The 25,454-nt window shown below is 35.8% G+C and overlaps 3 protein-coding genes across 17 annotated transcripts; 2 read left to right on the top strand and 1 right to left on the bottom strand.

Annotated features, from left to right (window-relative positions):
• The first annotated feature begins 8,678 nt into the window (after positions 1–8,678).
• Positions 8,679–13,006, top strand: LOC110917283. Its single transcript, XM_022161870.2, has 5 exons — positions 8,679–9,762; positions 9,846–10,561; positions 11,364–11,453; positions 11,670–12,386; positions 12,469–13,006. The coding sequence occupies exons 1-5, from the start codon at positions 9,660–9,662 to the stop codon at positions 12,562–12,564; spliced, it is 1,722 nt and encodes a 573-aa protein (XP_022017562.1). The 5' UTR covers positions 8,679–9,659; the 3' UTR covers positions 12,565–13,006.
• Positions 13,007–16,087: 3,081 nt separating this feature from the next.
• Positions 16,088–18,616, top strand: LOC110915997 (50S ribosomal protein L18, chloroplastic). Its single transcript, XM_022160748.2, has 3 exons — positions 16,088–16,417; positions 17,290–17,451; positions 18,354–18,616. Exons 1-3 carry the CDS (start codon positions 16,103–16,105, stop codon positions 18,501–18,503), a joined length of 627 nt encoding a protein of 208 aa, XP_022016440.1. The 5' UTR covers positions 16,088–16,102; the 3' UTR covers positions 18,504–18,616.
• Positions 18,617–20,837: 2,221 nt separating this feature from the next.
• LOC110917625 lies at positions 20,838–23,278 on the bottom strand. Of its 15 annotated transcripts, none has more exons than XM_035985210.1 (6): positions 22,961–23,278; positions 22,490–22,535; positions 22,339–22,426; positions 22,064–22,138; positions 21,880–21,987; positions 20,838–21,020 (listed from the first exon to the last, which is right to left on the bottom strand). In XM_035985210.1, the coding sequence occupies exons 1-4, from the start codon at positions 23,269–23,271 to the stop codon at positions 22,134–22,136; spliced, it is 450 nt and encodes a 149-aa protein (XP_035841103.1). In that variant the 5' UTR covers positions 23,272–23,278; the 3' UTR covers positions 20,838–21,020; positions 21,880–21,987; positions 22,064–22,133. The 15 variants fall into 15 exon arrangements, 5 of the variants coding, with proteins under 5 accessions (XP_035841103.1, XP_022017812.1, XP_022017811.1 ...); XM_022162120.2 differs by having other exon boundaries at positions 22,080–22,138; XR_002580715.2 differs by having other exon boundaries at positions 21,880–22,138; positions 22,768–23,278.
• Positions 23,279–25,454: the final 2,176 nt, after the last annotated feature.

Raw genomic sequence — 25,454 nt, 5'->3', positions numbered from 1 at the left:
TAAGTGCAAGGTTAAACGAATAACCAAGTAAAATGAGTTGAATAAGATAAGTTGTTTGTGAAAATAATGTCTTGTGAAGAATATGTTATTTATGTAAAATGTAATGTGTCGAAACTGAAATGACTTAGATAACGCCACGATATGTAACATTATACAAACATTTATATATAGGAAGTACCAGCGGCGTATCCACCATGTTTGTATCATATTACATACGCCACGTTACTTACATCATTTACCCAAACCAATCCACCATGTAAATTGTTCATGTGTAAACCAAATGTTAAGTGTTATTGTGTAAACCATAATGTAAACCACCAAATGTGTATGTCAATGTCAACGTGTTTATGTTCAATGTAAATCATGTAATGTGCATCCCAAAAATGTATCATGTATGGTAAGCGAAATGTATCAACTTAAACCATATGTAAAATGCACAAAACAAGTCGTTGAAGTAACACGTGGTTTAAATCAACGTTATGTTCTGTGGAAAAATGCATGCTCTATTGGTATTAACATTTATGCGGTATTGTAAACTATGCATACATCCAAGCCTTGAGACTGCGGCGATAAACCCTTAAACAAATTAAAGGTTTATCTAAGTTATGTATATCGAATTCGGTCATTCCTTCCAGTCCTATCAAACCCAGGACTTCAGGAATGGGAGTTGTCAATTCCTATGGTACCACTACCTACTAACGAACGGCGTGATCAATGTTAATGAATGTATTGTCCCATGTTAAACAAACCAAATGTCGTAACAAAATGAAGGCATGTGATGTAAACAATTATACTAAGTATGCTAAGTAAACATACGAAGCAGAAATGTTCATGTAAATTAATGTGCCCATATGCTGAGTAAACATATGCAGCAGAAATGTTCATGTAAATCAATGTGCCCATATGCTGAGTAAACATATGCAGCAGAAATGTAATGTAAATCAATGTACTAAGTACGCGCACAATGGGCATACATAGCATGAAATGTAATGAAATCGTGTACTATAATGTACTAACAACATAGCAGGCATATGATGTGAAAACATGGAAAGCATGAATATAACAGATAGGCACATGTGTTTCACCCCAAAAACAGTTTGGAAAACAGTAAAAGAGGGGTTCAATGTACTCACCTGAGATTGCTTTGGAGTTCTTGTATAATAACCAGATAATGCTAGAGGTCACGGGATATCAAACTGCACCTAATAGGTAGCTATGTTAATATACTGGACCAAATCGGAAGGATCGGATAGTACGCGGGTTCGTAAACCAAACGAGTATGGAGACTCGTTTAATATGGTTTAACAAAGCCTACATACTAAAATGAAACTTAACCTAAGTGCTTACGGTCCATCACGACCCGTTTAGGTAGCTTATGCTACCTTACGCGTCGTTTGCGTAGAACGTGTCTGGAACGCCTAACATCGTGACCACTAGGTATAACCCCGGAAGGTTACAACTATGGCCACCTAAAGTGTTTGGTCGGATCCTAGTGATCGACCAAATGGGTCGGGTTCGAAAGTATAAGCGATGGTTTAGATCGCTTACCTTACGACCCTATATAAGCACTAAACTAAAAGTGACGAGCTAAGCATGTTAGAACATGCTTAACTAAGTTTGAAAACAGGTTTGACATCAAAACAAACGGCTTTGATGCCCACGAGTAGTTTGGTTACAAAATACGCAAGAATGCGCATTTTGGCCGAAACTACGACTCGTCACTGAGCCTAGATAACGGGGTAATCAGTAGGTATGGTCACTACGGACCATAACCATCGTGATCACGCTCACGTTATGAAGTTCCATGAACTTCGCATCGACCATAAGCTGGTCAATGCAGAAAGTCAACAAAACGTTGACTTTCGGACTCGAAAAGCGAATAAAAGAGCGAAAGAAGACTTACGGAGGGTCCCCGAGTGCTAATCTAGATCAAATAGCTCAGGTATGAAACAATGGTTCCAACTTAGAGCTTTAGATCTGATTCTTGTGGGTTTTTACACAAAGGGGGGGTATTTATAGGAAAAGTGGAACCGTTAGGATCGTTTATCGAATATCGTGCCGCGATCTCGAGCGTACACTTGTCAAATTCTTGTGGTAAGTCAGAAAATGCCCCTTGGCTCTTGATTGGGTGAAGGGCATCGCCCCTTGATCGAACGAAAGGCCAACTGCATTAAATAGATGCATTGAATCTGTCTGACAGTCCCACGCGGCCCGCATCAGGATATGCAAAAACTCAGGCGGGCCGCCTGAGCCCGTCTGATCTGCACATACTTTGAAAAATGACAGTTTTGGTCCCTGTTGCGTGTTTAAGCCATTTCCGACACTTCTAAGGCCCGTAAAGCCAACTTTAAGGCCCTAAAATGATGCCTAAACATTGTGGACATGAAACATGCTCAAAAATGTTCCGGATGTTGGCTCGTTTGGTCGTACGAACGCGATGTTCGCTTAATTACGACGGAATGCGCATAAGCGCGAAAAATGATCCAAATGACGCGACGAATGGATTTTTCTCATGCCAAACACTAAGGCATAATATAAGGATGCTTACATAAATTTTTGGATGTCCGGATGTATTCAGAACGTAAGTTATGCGCGAAAGTGCAAACTTGTGCACTTTTTGACACTTTTAGTCCCTGAATGACCCAAAAGTTTATTTTAGCATACCAAACCCCTCAAAGCCTATTTCTAAGCTATGTAAGGGATATTTATGGTATGTCTAACTTATGGACATGTTCCGGAATGTTCGTTACAGTTCAAATTGGCATACTTTCGCAGTTTGTCAAGTTTAGTCCCTGTAAGCGAATTAACTTGTTTTTGCTATACCAAAGCCTTCAAAACTTATTTCTAAGTTATGTAAAGGTTATTTAAGGTATGTTGAGTATATGTTGATGTTCCGGAGTATTTGTCGCATTAAACTGAGTACGTTTACGCACCAGTTTGCGTATAATGCTCCAGAAAGCGATGTAGAGTTTGAAATTGAACAAAACTCAAAACATGAAAAATGTAAAACACAACCAAACAAACATTGGGATCAAATAACATTATTTTATTGATAATTGAACTGTTCACAATGATTACAAGCACAAATGTTACACTGTGGATTTGATATTACAGACTCGTCTATAATAAATACTTTGACATTTTCAGACATTGAGTTTGTAATAATATTTTATATTCCAAGACTTCTGCTGTGCTATTCTGTGTATGATTGACCATGATGATATCAACTACGTCACGATACTCCCCACCGGGCCCGGTGATATGTGGAAATATCGGGGTGTGACACCCGGGCGTCGCATACCTAACATAATAAATGTTGGAGGCGAGACGGGGTTAACTTACTTTAGGACTAGGAAACTACTTAGTGAATATGATTAAAACATCAAGTGAGGTGGTGGAACAAGTTTAGGATAGCCAAGGCTTCCAAGGTTCACACCCTTACCAAAACACAAGTCTTGCCATGTGAACTATGGTAGACTTGGATGGTTTTAACACTTATGGGTTGTCTAAAACCTATCAAAACAGAAAGTTTAGAGGGTGTTTATACCTCTAAACTTGTAAGAATCAATCTCCAACAAGTCCCATAACCATAGATGGGTTTAGGAAGATGTTAGGCATGAGATTCATGAAGAAAAGTTAAGTTTCATAAAAGTTTTCCATATATTCTTCCAAAACAGAAAGTTTGGACCTCAAAATGGTGATGTTCCACCTTAGTTTACCATGGTAAACTTGTTGAAACACTCCTAGAGGTGTTCCAAGCTTTGTGGTGGAAGAGGAGATGAAGAAAGGGGAGTTTGACTCATTTTTAGCACTAGATAATTCTGCCAAGAAAATCAGAATTTATGGATGATTTGGGAGTGTTTTGGGAGTGATTAAGTGTTTGGAAAGTGAAAATGAGGTGTAGGAGGCTCATATTTATAATGGGGTTGAATAGGGTTAGAGTTAAATGAGTTAGAAGGTGATTGGAGGTGAAAAAGGTGACCAAATGGACCAACCCGCGAGCTGGCAGCGTGCTGCTGCGGATTGATCCCTCCGGAGCATCACGGGGGAAGACCAGGATCCTCTCGTGTGTCGCCTGGGGGACCTGTCAGTAAATTTCCATTTTAGGTCCCTGAACTTTGTAATTTGGTTATTTTATGCCTTAAACTTGCATTTAGCCTGTTTTTAGGTATTCAAAGTGTAATAAAGTATAGTATGAGTGTATACAAGTATAATTTGAGTGTCGTGAATGTATGTATGAGTATTAGCACGTATAACAAGTGTCGTTTTGCAAGTAAGCATGTATAATGGTTGATTGTAAGTATGACATGTATGTATAAAATAAGAATTTCATTGTGATCAAGATCTCGGAATACAAAGTTGGAAATGAAATACGAACAAGATATGAATACAAGTTTCCATAAATAGAAATAGGATTACACTTTCTAAATAAGGAAAGTACAAAATGTGAAGCGTTACATACACCTCATTCCCATGTCTAATATCTCTAATAAAATAAACACTGATAATAAGAACCCAAATACATCAAATGAATTCCCAAGTGATAAAACATGAACCATTCCTCATGTCTCAAACTTAAACAACAATTAACAACCGTCATCTCACACATTGAAAAATCAAATGCAACGATAAATATAAAACATTAAGAACTCAATACTTCTCGATCTACAAGATCCATCATCGACGTTATCATCTATGCCAAATATATCTATGAGTTATTTGAAAACAGAAGCAACAACTAATAAAAATCAAACTTTAAGAATAAATTTTAGATTGAAAATAGTATGATAACTAAATGGGCTTTTTTTTGTTGTTGTAACTTTGTATTGTACCTACGATACTCTTTTTAAACAAAGTGTTATGAATCTACCGAACTGAGTCTTGAGCTAAATACTACGTGTTAAAGTAACGACATACAAATAAAAACACGAGAAGTTGTAATAAAGTGTAACTTATACACGTCTTCTACCTATTTATTATGAAAATTCACCGTTATTGGAAGGATCATGAGAGGATAGGTAGAGTGCTAGGAAGCATGAGAACGTGAGGAGTGAATGCGTAGCTAACTTGTTATACGGTATTCTTATGAGATAAAACTGTTGTCAATGTCATGATTGATATAAAAAATGTAAAACACCAAGGGTTTGACTGTCTAGCATAACACGCGGCAGAGAAAGACACGACAATGTTAGGATTCTCATCACAAAGTCCACATAAATTGGGACGGTGGTTGCAGGTGCCACTTCATATAGGTCATTGGCGGCATCAGAGATGCACCCCCTTTTTTCGTTTCCCTATAATCTCATTTGCAACACTCATTAACTTGTCCAAAATAAACCGATCAATAAAAATTAGGGTAAATTACTTTTTGAGTCCTTGTGTTTTATAGGTTTTAACCATTTGAGTCCAAAAGCAAAAAGTTTAACAACCCGAGTCCTCATAAGAATTTTCTTTAACCATTTGAGTCCAAATTTCTAACACTGTTAGAATTTTTTGGTTAAGTATTGTTAAATGACCAAAATACCCCTATAATAAAAAAATAAAAAATTCTCTCTCTCTCTTTCTTCACCCTTGATCTCTCTCTAGTCTTTCTTTCTCTCTCTTCCACTTCTTCTTTCCTTTTCTTCTTCCATAAAGAAAACTCACACACACACTTTCTATTTACAAAAAAATCTAGAGAGAGAAACAGTTTAGAGAGAGATTCAGAGAGAGTGAGAGTCGGAACAAAGAAGAAAAACAGTGTCGCCCCATGTAAACATAATTGAATAGGGACACACAAGCAGAAAAATAGAGCCAGGACTAAATACGAGCACAGAGCTAAGTGCTCCAATTTCTGTAAGACCTAAAATCGAAATTCGATCAACTAATCAAATTGTTGACACTAATTTCACTTTCCAGTTTCCAAAACACAATTGTATACGAACACATACGAAACAAAACAGAGACTAGAGCTCTAATGTTGGTAAAAAAACTGAAATTCGATTGGTAAATTGAATTGTTGACTGATCGCAATTTCACTTTCATATAACACAAATGATACAAACACATATGAAGAAAAACAAAGTCAAGAGCTCTAATTACTGTAAAACCTAATTCGATTGATGAACCAAGTTGTCGACTAATCCTAATTTCACTTTCTTAAACACAATTAAATACGAACGCACAAGAAAAACGAAGTTGATAGCTCTGATTTCTGTAAAACCTAAAATTTAAATTCAATCAGTGAATCAAATCGTTGACTGATCCTGATTTCACGTTATTAAACAAAATTGAATACGAACATATAAAAAACAGAGTCTGGACCTCTAATCATGTAGTCTGAGCTCACCTCCACCATTATCACCACCCTCCCCCCCCCACCATCATCCCCACCACCGTCTCACCCCATACCCTTCCCACAGTGCCTCCGGCGAAAATCACAGATCTGAACCAAAATCCCAAATCCGAACCAAAAATCGTTGTTGGATTGTTTTGCTTAAGTTTTCACTCGATTCTGACGAAGATCTTGTGACTCGGATTGGGTTTTTGGAGCTCTGGTTTTGGTGCCGCCATTGATGGTAGCTGGTTTTTCTTCTTGTGTGTCCGTATAAAATGTAAAAACATAGCCAGCTACCATATAAGCTTAATACATAGATGGTGGGAGGATGGAGGTGGTTTAGAGATAGAGAAAGTTACAGATTTGTTTTTTTTAGAGAGATAGAGATAAGAAGAGAGAGAGAGAGAAATCTAAATAAATTAGTTTTTTTATTTTTTATTTATAGGGGTATTTTGCTCATTTAATAATATTTAAGAAAAAAATTCTAACAGTGTTAGAAATTTGGACTCAAATGGTTAAAGAAAGTGCTTATGGGGACTCAGGTCATTAAACTTTTTGTTTTTGGACTCAAATAATTAAAACCTATAAAATACAAAGTCTCAAAAAGTAATTTACCCTAAAAATTAACATAGTTAATCTAACGTATCAAAATCTCACAATTAAACAATTAGAATCATAAGTGCAATTTTTGAAAAAAAAATGAAAACAAACCATAATTAACACTAGGTGACTAGGTGTAATATATGATATATGATAAAATATTCTAATAGATCATTGACAAAAATAAACCTAAAGCTAATTATCTATCCATACAAAAACCAACTTAAGACACAACTGTTTATCAAAGGGTTACCACGTTCCAACATACTACACACGGAAATCAACCGACACAAACTAACCGACACACATTTAATATATTGAAGGGTCATCACGTCGTTTTTTTATAAGCACCTCTTCACCAAAGTTTGCAACGCAACCCTTCACCAAAATCCCCAAAGTTATAAATACTGGACGATGAATTAAGTAACCTATTCTTCATTTTGCAAAGTGACGGTTATTGATAAGGCCCTCCGTGGTTTCAATTTTGGCCTTCAAAACTGAAGCCATCATAAACCATTATATTTGATTGCTGTTGTGTATGTTCTGTCGAATCCTGCTTCCGGCTACCGGTGATACAATCCTGATTCTTTTGAACCCATCTTTTTGTTGATGTTTGTTATTTTTAAAAGGTCATACACCGCCACCACATCCGAATTTTTGATGGTGAGAAAAATGGGTGCTGCTAGAAAGCGTCAACAGCCAGGGGGAAGAGATCAAGCCGGCGATGGCGAGGATGAACCGAAAGAGATATAGAGATGGTAGTTTCTCAACCAATACTATGAACACTGCCGGTTTTAAGAGATAGAGATGGTGGTTTTGTTCTATAGGAGAGAGGAGAAATTTTTCACCACTGATACGATAATAAAAATTATATGTTCCATTGATTTGAAACAAAAACATTACAGATTATCGGTCTCATTGATTAGATGGTGGTGATGTGGTGACGGTGGACATGGTTCGGTGGTTGTGTTGTGGTGGTGGTGGTTCGTTGGTGGTGTGGACAACTAATTTCTTCGAGGCCTTTGATGCCAACTTTTGGTATTTATATGTTTAAGAAACTGAAAGATCGAATAATGGAGATGTAAGTTTATTAGGATGGTGGTATCTAGATGATATAGATGTATATGATGGTGGTATTTGAAGAGTTGTTTGGTGCTCACCCATTGTTTTACCATGAATCTTTCACCCACTGTTTTACCATTCTCCCTAATATTATTATTTACATACAATGTCAGAAAACAATAAATATATTACCATTCTCTTATACATATATTTTACCATTCCCCAAAACAAGAGACACTTATATAAGTATTTCTATATATTTATGTTTGCCATTAACTTTGCTAATTCCAGAATTTACTGGGTATGATTGTTGCTGTTGTTATTGTATGTTTCATTGACAAACTTTAATAGTCTTTATAATATAAGAGACAAAATAAGATAACCAACATCGACATTCATCTATATACTTCTTGATGAATGTAAATCCTTTGAGGCATTTGGGATTTTTGGGATGTAGTGAGTGTCCGTTGCATAACGACCCAATACTATTGTTTCGACTTAGTCATTCTTTTCATAGAAAAAGTTTTACGTAACAGTCCCCAACACGCGTCTGTGATTCAATGTTTTAACGTTTATTTATTCTTTGGTATCAAACATCCCGCCGCAACGCACGGGTTCACGTCCACTCGTTAGGGTTACAAAAACATCTCAAATTTCTCTGAAATTTCATAGAAAAACAAATCCCTCACACCAAATACACACAATTGACAATTCCAAAACCAACACCTCTCTATAGTATCTCTCTCTCTCACACACACACACACACACAAAACACACAGTGAGATAAAAATTGTTCATCCACACGGCGCAATCAAAGCGGCTTCTTCCCGGTGTTCTCATTCTCCACCGATACAAACACACACACACTACATACACACACACACTTTCCCCAATTTCACAACCCTAATTCACAAATTCTTCACAATCTTTCTTCATCACACACGTTAATTTCTCCATACAATCCAATCGCACTAACAAATTAGGGTTTTTTCGTTGAAATTGATAACAGAGGCGGCGAATTAGGGTTTTTTTCGAGCGTTCGATTGATTCAGCGGTTGACGGTTAGTTTAATTTCGGTTATTTGTTCGCACTTGTTACGAATTTACAACGTCGTTTTGTTGATTATTCACGATTGTGTATTATCGGACGAACGTAAGTTAGGGTTAGGATTTGTTTTGCCTGTTTGTGACGGATTTTTAGGGTTTGGTGTGTAATGGGATTACTTTTGTGGTTCTTGATGATATAAGACGGTATTTTTCGTATGGTAGTGGTGCTGATTGAAGTTATTTATAAGATGAGGGTCTTGTAAATTTGTTTAGGGTTGAAATATGGATGGATTTTAGACAGTTGATCTGTTTTCTTGATTGGAATTGAAATTGTAGTGGATATTAAGGGTAGATGGGGATGATGAGTATTGTTTGACTGTATACGCCATCGGTTTTGGTTTATTTTATTTGATATGATAGTGGTGGTGTTGAGAAGGCTTAGAAATTTAGGGTAGTTTCTGAAGGTTTTGGAGGTTTGATTCTCTCTCAGGGGCTTTTTGTAGCTGAATTTGTTAATTGGATGGAGCATATATAAGTTTTGTTGGAGGGAAGTGCGAAAGGGTTGAGAGATTGAGCTATAATATTCAGATGCATATTTGAATATTATGATGTTTATATGATGTTCATCGTTAGTTATGGAAAGAAGTGAACCTACATTTGTACCTGAATGGTTAAAGAGCAGTGGCAGTTTAAGCACAGCATCTCACAATCAATCGCAGTTATCCGCTTTGCATTCTGGTAATTATATTATTTGTTATTTTGTATTTTTATACGGTTTTGGTTATATATATATATGAAGTCTGACAATATTGTTTTCTTAGATGAACCAGTTGTATCAAAGGGCACAAGAAATAAGTCGCATGTTAATATAAGTGATAATGATTTAGGACGCTCTTCTGTTTCAGAGCGAACAACTTCTTCATACTTCAGACGCACTTCTAGTAGTAACGGGTCATCTCATTCAAGGTCTTACAGTAGTTTTGGTCGGTATTCTGATAAAGAAAAGTCGGAAAGCAGGCATCGCGATTATTCTGATCCTTTGGGTAATATTTTACCAAGTAGGTTTGAGAAAGATGGGTTAAGACGATCACACTCAAGTGTATCTGCAAAGCGTGGTGAGTCATGGCCCCGTAAAATAGTAGCTGACTCAACTGGTGCTAACAAAAATATCCATAGCCAAAGCAATGGTGGCGCTTTACGGTCTGGTGGCGGCATTAGCGGTGTAAAGATTGCGTTTGAGAGGGATTTCCCATCTCTTGGAGCAGACGAGAAACAAACGGATCCTGAGCTTGGAAGAGTCCCGTCTCCTGGATTGAGTAGTGCCATTCAGAGCCTACCGGTTGGTAATTCAGGTGTGATTGGTGGTGATGGGTGGACCTCAGCGCTGGCTGAGGTGCCGGTGATAGTCAGTAGTAATGGAAGCAACACTTCTGTTGTACAACCGACTTCAATCTCTGCAACTACAAGCATGACAACTGGTAGGAACATGGCTGAAACTTTGGCACAGGGTCCTCCTCGCGCTCAGACTGCTCCCCAGGTAGCTTAAGAATCTTTTAACCTTTGTATTTACTATGCAGTTACTGCAGTAAAAAATTGGATATCGGTGAAGGACCGATATTTGAGATATAGGTTATCGTGGTGGGATATCGGTAATTTTAGTATCATGCAGAATTTATATATATAGCAATTTTACACTAACATTAACAGATTTAACTCTTTGAAACTTGCAAAACACATAACAATTGTAACAAGTAGGAACTGATTAAGACTTGAAACACCACGTTTAACAGTTAAGACTTAAAACACTAATAGCAGCAATGGGAAGAAAGACAAATGGTAGAACTAAGAAGAGGTACTGATATCGGGAAAATCAGTGATATATCGGTTGATATTGCCGATAATATCGGTACTGATATTTTACATGGGGACCAATAACCGACACATCACCGACTGTATAGTGTATTTATGAGCACTGAGCCACCAGTTTTGGTTATTATCTTAAATGGGTAATATAGGAAAAAAAAGTTTGCTTAAAAGGAAACAGATCATATGGGTCAAGTGGTCAACAAGTAGAAAGTTGCCTTAATTGTTCTTTATGCGTTAGACCTTCGAAAACATTTTATGTTTAAAAAAGTAAAATAATATAATTCTTTTATTAGGTTTGACACTAACTATATATAGAAATATTTGGATAAAAAGTGTTTCCGGTCAGTCGGCTTCTTTAGACCTGAACCAAAGCGCTACCCGATTACATTGTGGGCGTACCTGACCAACCTGCCTATTTTACCAACTATATATTTTGGGAAGTATCATGTTAATGTTGATGTATGTTGATGTAGTTGTCTACTGGAACCCAAAGGCTCGAAGAGCTTGCGGTCAAGCAATCCAGGCAATTGATTCCCATGACTCCTTCTATGCCTAAAGCCTTGGTAAGAGTGTCTCTGAACCACTTATTGATTTTAGTTTAACCCGTTACGTATAACTGGTTTCTAATTAGAGTATATACTGTTATTTGTCATTTCACATTCTGCTTGCATGACTTCCAACACTTCTTGGTGCATGAGTAAGCATACGGCTTCAAACACTCACGACTTATTTTATACATAAATTTGTCTAAATTGTTAATTTTTTTTATATTCTTATAGGCGTTGAACTCTAGTGATAAGCCCAAGCCAAAGGTTGCACCATTGCAGGTTCAGAGTTCTCACCTTGTTAACCATGCACACTCCCCTCGACCCGTCTCTACAAAGTTCGACTCTATAAAGACATCTCCTGTCGGAAAACTTCACGTGCTTAAACCATCACGTGAAAGGAACGGCGTGACACCAATCACAAAGGATAACTTGAGTCCAACAAGTGGTGGAAAATTACCAGTTAGCCCTCTCGGTGTAGCATCTGCTGTCGGTCCCGCCTCATTGAGAAACAATCCAGCTGTCGCTGTGGCAGAGCGCAAGCCCAATGTAGTTACACTGGAGAAGAGACCCTCGTCTCAAGCTCAGAGCAGAAATGACTTTTTTAACCTCATGAGGAAGAAGTCTTTGACTCCTGTTACCCCTGATAATACTGGTACATCCATCTCTGCTAGTGATAAGCCTGATGAAGCTGAGGCTTCTACTGTAACTGAAGGTGGGTTACAAGAGTCTAGTGAGAGTATAGCCTGCAATGGTGATGCTGATGTGGCAACCAAGGGATCTACTTCTGCTAACGATAGTGTGAAGACGAATTTGAACTCTAATGGTATTCTCTACTCAGAGGAAGAAGAAGCTAGATTGTTACGTTTATTTGGATGGGAAGAAACTGCTGAAGAGGAGGGAGGTCTCACAGAAGAGGAGATAAATTCTTTCTACAGAGACGTAAGCAAGGTAAGAAGAGTTATCTGTAACATTCAACTTTAAAATGCATTGATCTTGAATTCTGAACGAGTTTGGTGTATTGTGTGTGCAGTACCTGAATTCGCAGGCAGCCTCGAAGATCTTTAAAGGGTCACAGCCAAAGTTACTGATGACACAGATGGGAAAGAATGGTGATATTTCGTCCTGACTCAGATGGAATCATGAATTTACGGAGAAAACTTAAGAAGGTCTTGTTTTTTGGTTAATTTTTTCTTCATATGGAGATGGTAGTAGTGAGAAGGGATTTGAAAGTTTTGAAAAGATGGCAGTCAGAGAGAGATGGGGAATACATAGTACATATACGGGTCGGGTTGAATCCGTTATAGCTTGATGTAAACCAAGTCATGTTTCTTTAAGCTGACTGTTCTACCCCTCTTGACTTGTGGGATTTTTCTGGTGATAAAAAGAAGAGATAATAGGAAATAGGTTCCTAGGGAAATTTGCTTCCGTTGTGCACAGAAATCTGGCTTCTTGTTGGTTTTGCTTTTTATTTTTCCTTGACAAGGGCTCCAATTAAACAAAAATAGCTTTTGTGGTTTATTATTTATTACTATTATTATGAAAGAAAAAAATCAAGAAATTTACTTGTATTTGCTGTATTGGCATATGGTTTTTTCTTTATAGCTCGAGCTAAATAAGGCTTGTTTTAAGCTTTGTGTGGAGAACTCAAGCTCGACTCTTGAGCGGTTTTATAGGCTTGAGATCTTGTATGTTTGTTTGGATTTATCTTACATACATCACATGTATATATAAGAACGTGGATATATAACAAATGTTAAGTAGAGATTATGAATCACACAAGTGTTTGTGGTTAGAGAGAAGAAATGGGGTACTGGCTGTCAGATTCTGCCATGCCAAGCTGTGGCAATCTGAAATCTTGACCCAATGTTGACTTGGATCTTCACAACCTTGTGTTTGGTAGCCTTATAGAAAACAAAAATCGCCGGAGGAGAGAGGTGACAACCACCCTCAGAAACCCTAGTTCCTCTCTCAGCCTCATTCCCCGAGCCGAAATCACTGGCGGAGAAAGGTGACAACCACCCTCAGCAACCTAGTTCCTATATCAGCCTCATTCTTTGAGTCGAAATGACGGGTAGAGAGATGGGACAATCAAATGGCTACCATTTGGCTACGGTCTCTTTATTTTCTTCATCCTTGAGTTATGAACCTTCATCCCCGGGTTGTGTAACTTGCAAAGATTGAAACTTGCCATTACCGACAGGGCTTGTGGCGATGCACCTGCCCAACCAGTTGCTACTCGTCCCAACAGTGGCATGGCTCTGAGTTAGACACCCCTTCCATCTTTATTTATTAAAAATAAATTATGCATTAAAGAAATCAGGGATGTGGTTGATGCATACTAGGAGGATGCATTCTAGCATCTCTCTACCTGAAATTAGGGGCTGTTTGTTTACCTTTTAATGAGTCTTTTAATGGTCCAGACATCTTACATTTTACTGGTTCAGCACTTAATGGTTCGGACTGTTTGTTTCACGAACAGATGTTTGAATGGTTCAGACATTTGCCTCTGAATGGTTAAGATTATACAGAGTCTGAATGGTTAAGACCTCTAATCTGAATTAGTCAGACATTTGCCTCTAAACGGTTAAGCATTATACATGCTCTTAATGGTTCAGATCTCTTACTGGTTCAGCACTTAATGGTTCAGACCTCTTACTGGTTCAACACTTAACTATTCAGATGTTGCCAAACAGCCCCTTAGACACATACGTCTGTGATATATGCATAGATAGAGGCTATGTTGTCAAAAGCGAGCCAAGCGCGCGCCTAGGCACAGAGGCACAGCGAAGCGTGACTAAACCGCCTAGTGGAGTCATAGGCGCAGATCTGCGATTTTTTTTCAAAAAACGGCATCCAGGCGCGCGCTCAAAGCTAGGCGCAGGTGACTACAGGCGTTCTTCAGGCGAGATTTTGGCCAGAACGGCTTTTCCGGCGACTTTCAGGCCAGATTCCAGCCAAAAGCACATGCCTGAACTAGCCGGAACTGTTGCATATTCGTGGAGGAGAAGATGGGTATAAAAGAGATAATTAAAAGAATCAACTTAAATGTTTAAACAATATAAAAAGGAGATTTAGCATTGTTCATAAACAGTAAACAGTGAATGAACGCTTAGACAAATGAGGGTGTTGACAACTGTAGCCTGTGACCCTAAAAGTGAACCTAGAATTGCAGTATTCGTTTTACAATTTTCATCTTATCTTATCTAAAAGTATAAAAAGTTAATTTATTATTAAACTATAAAATTGTTTATAGTTAAATTATAGGGTGTTTTATTAAAACCTATATATTAATTATTTACTGTCTATTATATATAGTATTTATTTTTCCTATTTATGCGTCTTGCTTATCTTAGACCCTCGCTTTTTAAGCGCCTAGGCTCCGGGCATGGCCTTTGCGCCTTACGCCTTTGACAACATAGGATAGAGGTCGCTCAATACACAACTTATTTTAATATTATAATTAATTTTAAACATATTTTGTTTTTTTAAATAAAATTTGCATATACCGTTGTGGCATGCTTATTTTATCTGCACAATTTTATTTAAACCGTAAAATTACATATTCCACACGAACAATTTTATCTTTTAGTTACACGTGGGTTCCTTATATGTAATTAAACCTAACACCTTTAAAAATATTTTGTAACATACGTTTTCCTCGGGACATCACGCGAGTATAAAGTTACTAGGAGTAAAACATTTGCCAAGTTAGGAGTTATCTTGTATTTTTATAAATAATCTTGTTCACTTTTTTAACTTTTAGAATATAACGTCTTATAAATTTTGAGTAAATGTTGTTCCAACATGTCTATTTTTATCTACGCTTGGATAAAAAAAATCTGAAACCGAGTTATAAGCAGTAATATACAAGTAATCGAACACAAATATACATGCATCAAAACAATCTCACAATTAGTTTTATTTAGTCTAATAATATGATGTAATGTTTTATAAAATTTCGAATATACCATTGCGACGTTATTTACGTGTTGATAAAATTTTTTCAAAATCGAACGAGTCAGATATAACTGATTTTTCTCTTTACCATCACCAACCGAATAGCATCTGTTCATATGGTTTCGGATATACGTTTCATTCCGACTCTGACCGAACAATGTTTTTTGTATCCTAAGCTATATCTGGTGTTGGTAGCGTACGATATCTATACTATTGGGGCCCTCAACAAATTCGTTCTTGTTGATCATATCATGACTTTATTTATTGAATTTTCCCCTCCATCTATTGTACTACCAAATCAAATCGAAACCGACTGAATTTCCAGTAGTTATATCCATGGTTGTAAAAATCCCGACTAATCTCCGATTAGTCGCCGATTAATCACTAATCGGAGGTTCACCGATTAATGGACGATTAATAGCTAGGCAGTCAATGGCAGTCCTATGCTGGCCAAATTTTGGCTAGATACTGGCCAAAGTTTGACCAAACCATATAAATTCCTTCCAATTACTTAAAACATGGGTTAGTGAGGCGTTAAAACATGTCTACTTTAAAAACTACATATAAAAATGTGTGTGTATATATGTAACTAAAAATTACATATACAATTCTCAATCCGATTAGTCCCTATTAATCCCGATTAATAGCTAGTCGGTACCCCACCGCCCGACTAGCGACTAGCGATTCTTACAACACTGGTTATATCAATGGATCTTTTTGTTCATTACAATTTAGTAAAGTTGAGGGAGCATTTGAGTAAAAACGGTATTTGGTCACTAAAACGTTATCTTGATATATTGAGTGAGTTGCTAAGTGTGGTGTGTGTAAGGGTAACAATGTCATCGATTTCGCTATCATTTCTTCAAACCACATGCTCCTTTTCAAACCTTAATCAGCAACATAATAAACTCTTGATTTCGTCGTCTCACTCTCACCGGAGAACAACTTCTTTGATCGTAGAAGCGTCCGCCAGAACTCGTCAAGATAACCGAAAAGCTCGTCATGCTCGTATCCGTAAGAAGGTACCGCTTCTCTAACCCTAATTCATTTCTTTTCTAATAAATTAGATATTACGTGAATTTCTGATTGTGTTTTATAAGTTAAGTTGTGTTTTTTTATTAAGTTTTATGAATTAATTATGTGTGTTTTCGTAATATTATTAGTTTAAAGTAGGAAAGAATGCTGATTTTGGAATCCAAATTTAAACCCTAATGTTTCTGTTTGCATTAGTTTTTGGTCAAATGGTAAACCTAAGAAGAGAGAAATGTGTAATTGTTTAAATTAAATATGTAAAAAAAGATAAGGAATTGTTTGTTGGGACATTTGAAAACAAGTAGACTGCAGCTTTAATTAGGGATGTGCATTTTTTGTCAGGTATACCGGTCCGGTATTGGTACGGGTACTGGTATCTGTTTTTCATTAGTTCGGTTTCAGTATTTTTCGCGTTTTTAATGATACCGATACCAAACAGACAAACTTTGTATGGTATTCAGTTTATACTTTTATTCTCGGTTTCGGCTGCCTTCAGTACTGTTATTATAGGATGAAGAAGTAATTAGTGGCAAATTTTATATGGAGGGCCTTGGTCTAGAAAGGCTGCCTGCTGAGGAAACTGAGCAGCAAAAAGGTTCACCGCATGGTGAAAATTTGCAAAGTTAGGGGCAATGGGAGGTTTATATGTAAAAGCAACATAAGGGATGGAGAAATTATGAAAGGTTTACTTGATTAATAGGTTTATATGTAAAGTAGATGAGAGAGATGCAAATTCGGCTGTAAATAAAGCTTATTTAATTGAAGCGCTTGACATTTTTATAAACCAAGTAGAGGGCATGATTTTCCTATGGCGTTTTCTTGATTAAATCACTGTTGTAATTTACTATTACTAATCTTGTAGGTGGAAGGGACACCGGAAAGACCAAGAATGTGCGTCTTTCGTTCCAACAAGCATCTATATGTCCAGGTGATTGATGATACTAAAATGCATACTCTTGCATCAGCTTCAACAATGCAGAAACCGCTCTCTGAGGAGTTTGATTTCACTTCTGGTCCCACTACTGTAAGTAACATTTTTAAAAAGTTTCCTACATAATAGTGCAAACATATTAACATAGGCAATATTAGTTTGTTCTTGCTACCGTTAATCAATATGCAGAGACATGATTGTCTTAGATCTCAGCCATCCATAGAAATATGATCCGGTGTATTCATACATACACATTACACACACATATACATATGCATATCAGCATATGTGTTTGTAATTGAGAACCATTGAACAATTATGAACCAAAGAAACTGCTTTTTGGCTTTTGATCATGGAGTTGGAGAGACATAATTGTCTCATATTCCAGACATCCATTGAAATATATGATCCAATATATGTATACATGTGTGTGTGTAAATCTATAACTAGGAGCCAAAAGAATCACTTTCTTGCCTTTGATCATGGTGTGGACGAGGAGGGCAGGGCCGGCCCTGAGAATTCATGTACCATGTTCGAGCTCGAAACAACGTGCCCATAGGCCTTAACGAAATTGAGTATTGGGCTCACTAAACCTAATGCCAATGGGCTAATAACTAATCTAAACCATAAAAATAGTTTTGTAAGTGGGCCTATGTTGGTGTTTGTATGGGTATACCCTATTAATTTATTTATTTTTACATATACATATGGGAGTTTTTTAAAAAATAATGTGCCCTTCGAAATATCGGGCCCTGGCTGGTGGTCCTCCCCGCCCACCTTCAGGGCCGGCCATGGAGGAGGGGATGGTTGCCATTAATGGACTAGAAGCGACATCGTCTCAAATCCCGTTCATTGAAATATGATCTAAGGGCAAAAAGTTGGTAGATTCGGTTCCCAATTATTTAATGGTTCTCGTTTGAACCTCTAAGTCTGTGTGTGTGTGTCTCATTAGGCGTATATGTATCACAACACTAGGTGTTAATGTCTTGTGTCAGGATGTAGCTAAGAAAATTGGGGAAGCTATTGCAAAGTCATGCATCGAGAAAGGGATCACAGCTGTGGCCTTCGATCGAGGCGGTTATCCCTATCACGGACGTATTCAAGCGCTTGCTGATGCAGCTCGAGAACATGGTCTTCAGTTCTAGTGATGTGGTCCATCTTTTCTTGTTGTAGCATTTCAAGTATGAATCTTTTTTGTCTTCCATATTATCTATGTGCCATTGTTGAAATTTATCAAAGCTGCATATATTTGTTAGTATCAAATGTTCTCAGCCATTTGCATTTGCAAATCCAAAAAGAACCCTAGAAAATAAGAAGACATGAACACAACAAGAACACAAATCGACAATGAAACTAGACAAAAAAGAAAACCCAGAAAATATGAAATTAGGACAGAAAATCAAAGTCAAACAGCATATCCCCGAATTTGTGATTTCCCGGTTGTTCGATTCACTTATCAAATTTATTTCTTTTTGGTTTAATGTATAATTATTTAATCTATACTATACATAATAATAAGGAGAATAAGATTACACTGTTAATTATAAATTGAGTAAACGATTAAACTCACCGGGGTAACCCTTTACTAAAAAAAAAAGAGTAAATGATTAAATTAGTTTTTTATTCTTAATAATTACAGTAACGCAACTATAAAAAAACTAGTAAGATATAATATTTGTATAATTGTTCACCTAATTATTGTTTGATTCTCTTATCAAAAGTTATTTATTTTTAGTTTAGCGTATAACTATTCAATCCATACTGTATGCACAATAATAAGGAGAACAAGATTACTATATTAATAAATTGAGTAAATGATTATTTTTAAATTATTTAATCTATAATATAAGCACAATAATAAGGAGAACAAGATTACTACATTTGTAAATTATTTTTATTGTTAAAATAAAAGCCAAACTAAATACATGAATATTTACATTTAAACTTAGGGTATTTTTTGTTACAAATTAAAAGCTGAGATACACTCTCTAAAAAACATGAAATAAAAAAATTAAAATATTACAAAAATGTAAGTTTTTTAAATTAACTATCATATGTGATTTAGGTACCATTAATTTAGGCTTTATTTAATTAGATTAGGAGAGAGAGAAACATGTATTTAATAAAAATAAAAGAGATAAAGGAAAGTACCTAATTTGGTAAATATTTTTTAAAGTACCCAAAAAGGTAAATAATTTTTGTAACTATACTAGTTTAGGAAAAAACTCTATATTTTGTTAGGCTAGAGGGTATGGTGATGGTCCTCCAAGGGAGGATGATCCGCCACGTAGGCGCCACGTCATAGTCCTCCCAAGGATGGTCCATCCCATAAAACTAGAGGGTATGAAGGATGGTCCTAGTCATAGTCCTCCTCACCACTTTTATATATATATACTAGTAAGGTGTCCGCGCGATGCGGCGGGGTGACACTTTGCATTGGTGTAGTTTACATCTCCTTCAGACGTCACAAAGCCCTACAATATCATCGTTTTTGAATTACGTTATCATTTTGTTTCGACCTTGTTTGTTTGTTAACCAATTTCCATCAACAGGTCTTAGAATTCTTGGTTAACCCTTTATGTTTGTTTTGTTATTGCGCGACAAAGTAACGATTTCATTGTAAAACTCATTGGTGGTCAAAGTTGGGAAAATGATCCAAAGAAGCATCAGGTCAGTTATTGCTATTTTAGAGAGTAGAAAATGTGTGGGCCAAGGTGAAGAAGAAATATTAAAGAAACTATGTTGAGGTTGAACACTTTAAAGGAAGTTATTTAGTTATTTATTTTGTTTTTAAATGAGTTTAAGTGAATTACACTCTTTTATGTGTAACACCTCATTTTAGAACATAAACAGAGTGTTAGTTTCAACTCTCATGTCCATTGAATAATATGAAACAGAAATTAAATATACTAAAATTGAGATTTTTTTTACTAAAAGCAATATTTGTCCAAATCGAACGAAAAAAATTACACTTATATGTATTTAATTTTGAGTAAAATACACAAATACTCCATAGGGTTTGTTAAAGGGTGACTATATAATGATAGTTGGTGTTAGAACTAAGCTTAAAACACATAACCCGGAATGTGTGATTAGGAGAAAATCATATTTAATATTCATGTAATTACAGTGTGTTTAATTAATAAAGATACTTGTGGTGTCAGATACATCCTTTCTTGTTTTTCTAGAGCAACCAATACACAAGGTGAAAGTGAAAGTCAACTCTTGGAAGTCATTCGATGGTATTGCTTGTTTGAACTCTATTAGCCGCTTTCCACGCCTAATAACATTCAAAATCACAACCATTAGCGTATAAGGTTGCTTAAGTTCTTGATCAGTTTATAAATCATCTAGTGGGTTCACCTGCGCTTTGCGGCGGAAAAACCAATTTCTAACAAAGTTTAAATAGAAACGTAAAAGCAATGGTACCTATAGTATCACCTTCTTAACAATATTTATATTTGACCCGACTCACAACATTGAAAGAAGCAATACGAAGTGTTATGTTATGAATCACACAAATATGTCATATTCATAGTACAAATTTAATCACAACAGAATTCATAAAAAGTATGTGATCGAGTTTACAATTCCCTTTAAGAACCGAAGTAAATTTGCAATAATGAATCCAATAAGCTTCGAGAGCCACAACCGAAGTCAACCTGTCATAAACCAACAACAAGAAGTTAAATCATGCAAACTAAATGGGCCAAGGTAAGTTGATATGAAACAGTTTTGTCCATATTACCATCATCATCAAGCCATAAATTGTATACAACGATTTTTGTACCATAAGAACCAACATCTTCAAACTACCATGTATCTACTATTTTAGTATATATTATAATCTTCCAACAGTAAAGTCAACTAAATACTAAATCAAACCCACTTGCTTCAGTAGTATGCGTTTAGATTCGTTGTCTGTTGATGTTAAAGAGTAAAAAAAAAACTCAATCCTGTCAGTTAAGTAATGGCTGAAAACTATCACATATGCTCCAAGTCTCATTGTGCTGGTCTTAAAACATTTCCATCTAATGCATGTACGTTTTCGAAAGAAAGTTATTAGATCTTCAAAACAAGATATATTTAAAAGATAATGGGTCAAGTGGGAAAATAGCTAAAAAATGGGTCAAATGGGTTTAAAAAGGCTCAAAGAAAATGGGAACTTAAATGATAGTACGATGTTGTTTTTAATACAATGTTTGGTACATTACTTAATTTTAACTTTTATTTAGTAACTATATTGCCAACAATACTAAATGGCGAGCAAAAGACCATTTAAAGTTTCAAAATTTTGGATTTAAGGTAATCTCCATTTTAATGGGATCAAGGCACCACGACAATGAAACGTCAGCATGGTCAATTTCAGTTGCCACGTTATCAATTTGATCAGGTTAGATTATCTTAATTTCGTATTATTAAAACTTCAACTTTTCTCTGGCTTAAAAAAGCCGGTTACCTTAATAAATATAATCACCTCAATTAAATATATACGCTTTACTAAGAAAATAAAGATAATACCACCAGTGATTGCTATTAAGGTTCCACAAGCAGCTACTCCAATGAGACCTCAACGTTTCCACTTCTCCCATAAGTCATTAGAGGTGTTCTCGTTTTCTTTCCCTTCACCTTGTTTCAATACAACCATCACATTTTATTATTGGGCACACAAATTATATTTTATTATAGTTAATAATATGGATACATTGGTAAGCACAGACAAGTGGCGGGATCTAAACTCTTTGATAACGGCTGAAATCTCTAACATTGACAAATTAGCCTAAAAACAAACAATAATCAAAATTATTCATAAACCAACCTGTTCAAGACAATAAAGACTCATACTTTAATTTAGCAACATTAAATGGCAATGACCAACAAAATTAAGAAATATGATCCAAATCTATTGCTATATCCAACTAATTTTGCATGCAAATTTGTCATAAAATGATTTCAAAGGGGAATAACATAACTACTTACTATAGTGTAGAAACAGTTCCATATGGTGCTTATAGAGATCAACTGGTTGGCTACCCTCAACATAATAGTTATTGAAAATGCCTCCAACCTGAGAAAACACTAACAGTAGCATAAGCGATCCTTACTTGTTTTATACAGATCATGACCATACCTGGAGTGAAGCATTGTAACAACCAATAGGCTTCTTAGATTCCAAACTGTATAAACAAAACGTGAAACGATAAGCAATTTCCTTTAAATAATACCAAATACCCACTGAATTCCCCTTTGATTCAACCAACACAGATGTCAACTTTTCTTCCTGAATAAGGGTTGCAAACACAAGCATTACTATAATGTTAATTCACAACAATTTTTTATATTTCTAGTCGCGTACGAACTTATAAATATGTGTAAGCAATTAAGCAAGAGAAATGAAAGATGATATACCTAGCGGAAATTACCTTTGGCTGTGAGGAAAGGCCTATCAAGGTTCCATTAATGAGTTGGTATGGAAATTAGACCTATAAAGCTTTTAATTCCGTAAACATCAATTAAGAATTGAATGTTTCTGTGTGGTTCGAATTAGCATCAGTTAGGGTTTGGAATGAATACACATTACATACAGGATTATGATGCTCACCTGGTGTGGTAAATCGAAACAAAGGTCAAACAAGGTTTCCATGTGGTTTGGTATGAGAGCAGCGAGGGTTCCAAATCGGACCCCTGTGGTGATTCAAATGGATCGTCGTCAGCAACAAATGCATTGATGTTCTTCTCTTTTGATTCAAGGGTGGACCTAGAGAGTGGATCCAGATCTGATTCATAGAGAATTTGAGAGAGTGAGAGAAGTGGGTTTGAACTTTGAAATGTGATTATGGAGGGGATGAAATGTGACTTGCGATTTAATAGGCTTGACTTCCGAATTAACAAACTCTGCACAATCTCCGTCATCTCGCGAATAAAGAGATTTGTTAGGTTTTGAATTTGAAAAAAATGGAGCGGATCTTTTATTTGAATAAATAGTTATAATTTGAATTTCTTTTAATAGGTTATTCTTTTAACGTATGAACTATTATTTTTATATAAGATTTATTTGCAAAAATATAAGATTTATTTGTTTTTGGTACTTTATGGAGACGTAGCTGTAGATAGATTATAATGTGTTGGTTAGTAATTCATTTCTATAATTATTATCTTAGCTTTTTTATTTTTCAAGTATTACAACACTAAGCATTATCTTACTTGTGCATTCTAATTCACACGTTGATACTGACTAAAAGAAACATCAAACATCAATAAAAATGAGCAGGTCGTCATAGTACCTTCGAATGTTTTTAAAACATCCTCGTTTAAAAGATATGATAGAAATAAACAGAAGAATTACAATTTTGTATGAGAGGGGGGAAAGTGCAATTTCTAATTAATTATCTATAATTTTATTAAACATAAAGAAACTAAAGTATAATTAAGATAAAGGGATTAAATTGTAATTAATATCTGAAAGACTAATTTACCCTTATTTTAGTGTTGTACCTTATGGATTGAAAGAAAAAAAATCTTATTTTTTTTATATCTTAGAACATTATTCCCTCATACATTATAATATAGTATAAATTATAGTTTATACGATATGGCAAAAATACGGAAAATAATTATAAGTTTGTTGTGGAATGGTGAATTGTAACTAATTATCTATAGTTTTGTTAAAACTTTAGGGATTTAAGTGTAATAAGTTTAGGGGCTAAAAAATAAATAGTGTTTAAAAGACCAAACTACCCTCATTTTAGGGGTCTTTCTATAAATAAAGGGGAGGAAAATTCTTATTTTTTGGGTATCTTAAAATGCCCTTGCCTCATGCATTATAATATAGTATATATATATATATATATATATATATTTAATCTACTATTTTTTAACATTTTTAATTTAAAAAAAAAACTGAAGAAAAGCAAATATTAAAAAAACCTAAACCTAAACCAAAAAAGTAAAATTAAAAAACAATTAAAATATTAATTAACTCCACTTTTTCTTGAAAGAAGCAAAACAGAAGAAAGGGCATTTCTCTCTCCTTCTCACTCATCTTCTCCAAAAAGGGTGCTACTTTCTACACCCCCCCTATTTACTTTTTTCACCCCCCTCCTCTCACATACTTACAGGTGGGGCCTGCGTGGGACCGACAGTTTTCCTCTCACAAAGGGGGTATAATCAGGAAAGAGGGGGGGTGCGTATAGAATGAGCCCTCCAAAAATTCATCACAGTCTCTCCTAAAGCTTCTTTAATGGCGGACAAAACTGAAGAAGAAGAAAAAAAACAGAGGTTAGTTTTTATCTAACGGTTACTTTTTTGGAGGGGGGCCCACAATTTCGCTTCGTCGCCAACGTCCAGAGAACGACGATTAGGACGGGACGTGGGGGAGGCGGCACAGTGCGACGGCCGTCGCCGTTCCTCGACGGGGTGGGGATGAATCCCATACCCCCTAGCCTTAGAAGAATAACTCCTAACTTGATAACTTTCTTATTTCTATAATAACGGCATCAACTCATCAAAGTTTACATGTTTTGTTTATATTATCTAATCAGTTGTATATTAAAAAAATTAAAGAATCTAACACGTGTCGACATCTGTTATGATACGACTACAGTTTTGGGTTTTTTTTCTTTCGATTGCTACAGGGAGTACCGATACCGACCGAATTCTAGCCGCGTCCCTTTCGCAGGGCGTGTTTTCAATCTAACTAGTAACAATTATAGTCCAATTGTATTTGACAAACATACCAGCAACAACATCCACTCCCCTCCTTTTATACCGACTCTCTGCATCTCACAATTGCTTTCGACGCTTAGGATGCCACCTCCGACCACCTTGTACCTTCAAAAAGACAAAAAAAAAAAAAAAACCTATAGATTGACACCCTCTACTCAAAGACACACTTCCTTGATCTTCTAAAAAGAAAAAGACTGAATTGTTCTTTTTACATTAGGGTAACATTTTTACTAACCATACTTCTAAAAAGAAAAAGACTAAAATTGTTCTTTTTTACATTAGCTTAACATTTTTACTAACCATACTTCTAAAAAGAAAAAGACTAAATTGTTCTTTTTACATTAGCTTAACATTTTTACTAACCATATACG

The sequence above is a fragment of the Helianthus annuus genome, chromosome 16, assembly GCF_002127325.2.
Source record: "Helianthus annuus cultivar XRQ/B chromosome 16, HanXRQr2.0-SUNRISE, whole genome shotgun sequence".
In the NCBI taxonomy this organism is placed as follows: Eukaryota; Viridiplantae; Streptophyta; class Magnoliopsida; order Asterales; family Asteraceae; genus Helianthus; species Helianthus annuus.
Note: the sequence above shows the minus strand (reverse complement) of the source record. Positions and strands in the feature narration are given on the sequence as shown.

Coding starts and splice junctions, on each gene's coding strand:
- LOC110917283 (XM_022161870.2), top strand. CDS start 9,660: ATGGAAAGAAGTGAACCTACATTTGTACCTGAATGGTTAAAGAGCAGT. Junction 9,763..9,845: donor GTTATCCGCTTTGCATTCTG/GTAATTATATTA, acceptor TTGTTTTCTTAG/ATGAACCAGTTGTATCAAAG. Junction 11,454..11,669: donor CTTCTATGCCTAAAGCCTTG/GTAAGAGTGTCT, acceptor ATATTCTTATAG/GCGTTGAACTCTAGTGATAA.
- LOC110915997 (XM_022160748.2), top strand. CDS start 16,103: ATGGATCTTTTTGTTCATTACAATTTAGTAAAGTTGAGGGAGCATTTG. Junction 16,418..17,289: donor ATGCTCGTATCCGTAAGAAG/GTACCGCTTCTC, acceptor CTAATCTTGTAG/GTGGAAGGGACACCGGAAAG. Junction 17,452..18,353: donor TCACTTCTGGTCCCACTACT/GTAAGTAACATT, acceptor GTCTTGTGTCAG/GATGTAGCTAAGAAAATTGG.
- LOC110917625 (XM_022162116.2), bottom strand. CDS start 23,271: ATGACGGAGATTGTGCAGAGTTTGTTAATTCGGAAGTCAAGCCTATTA. Junction 22,536..22,960: donor GTTTCGATTTACCACACCAG/GTGAGCATCATA, acceptor TTGTTTATACAG/TTTGGAATCTAAGAAGCCTA. Junction 22,427..22,489: donor GTTACAATGCTTCACTCCAG/GTATGGTCATGA, acceptor GTGTTTTCTCAG/GTTGGAGGCATTTTCAATAA.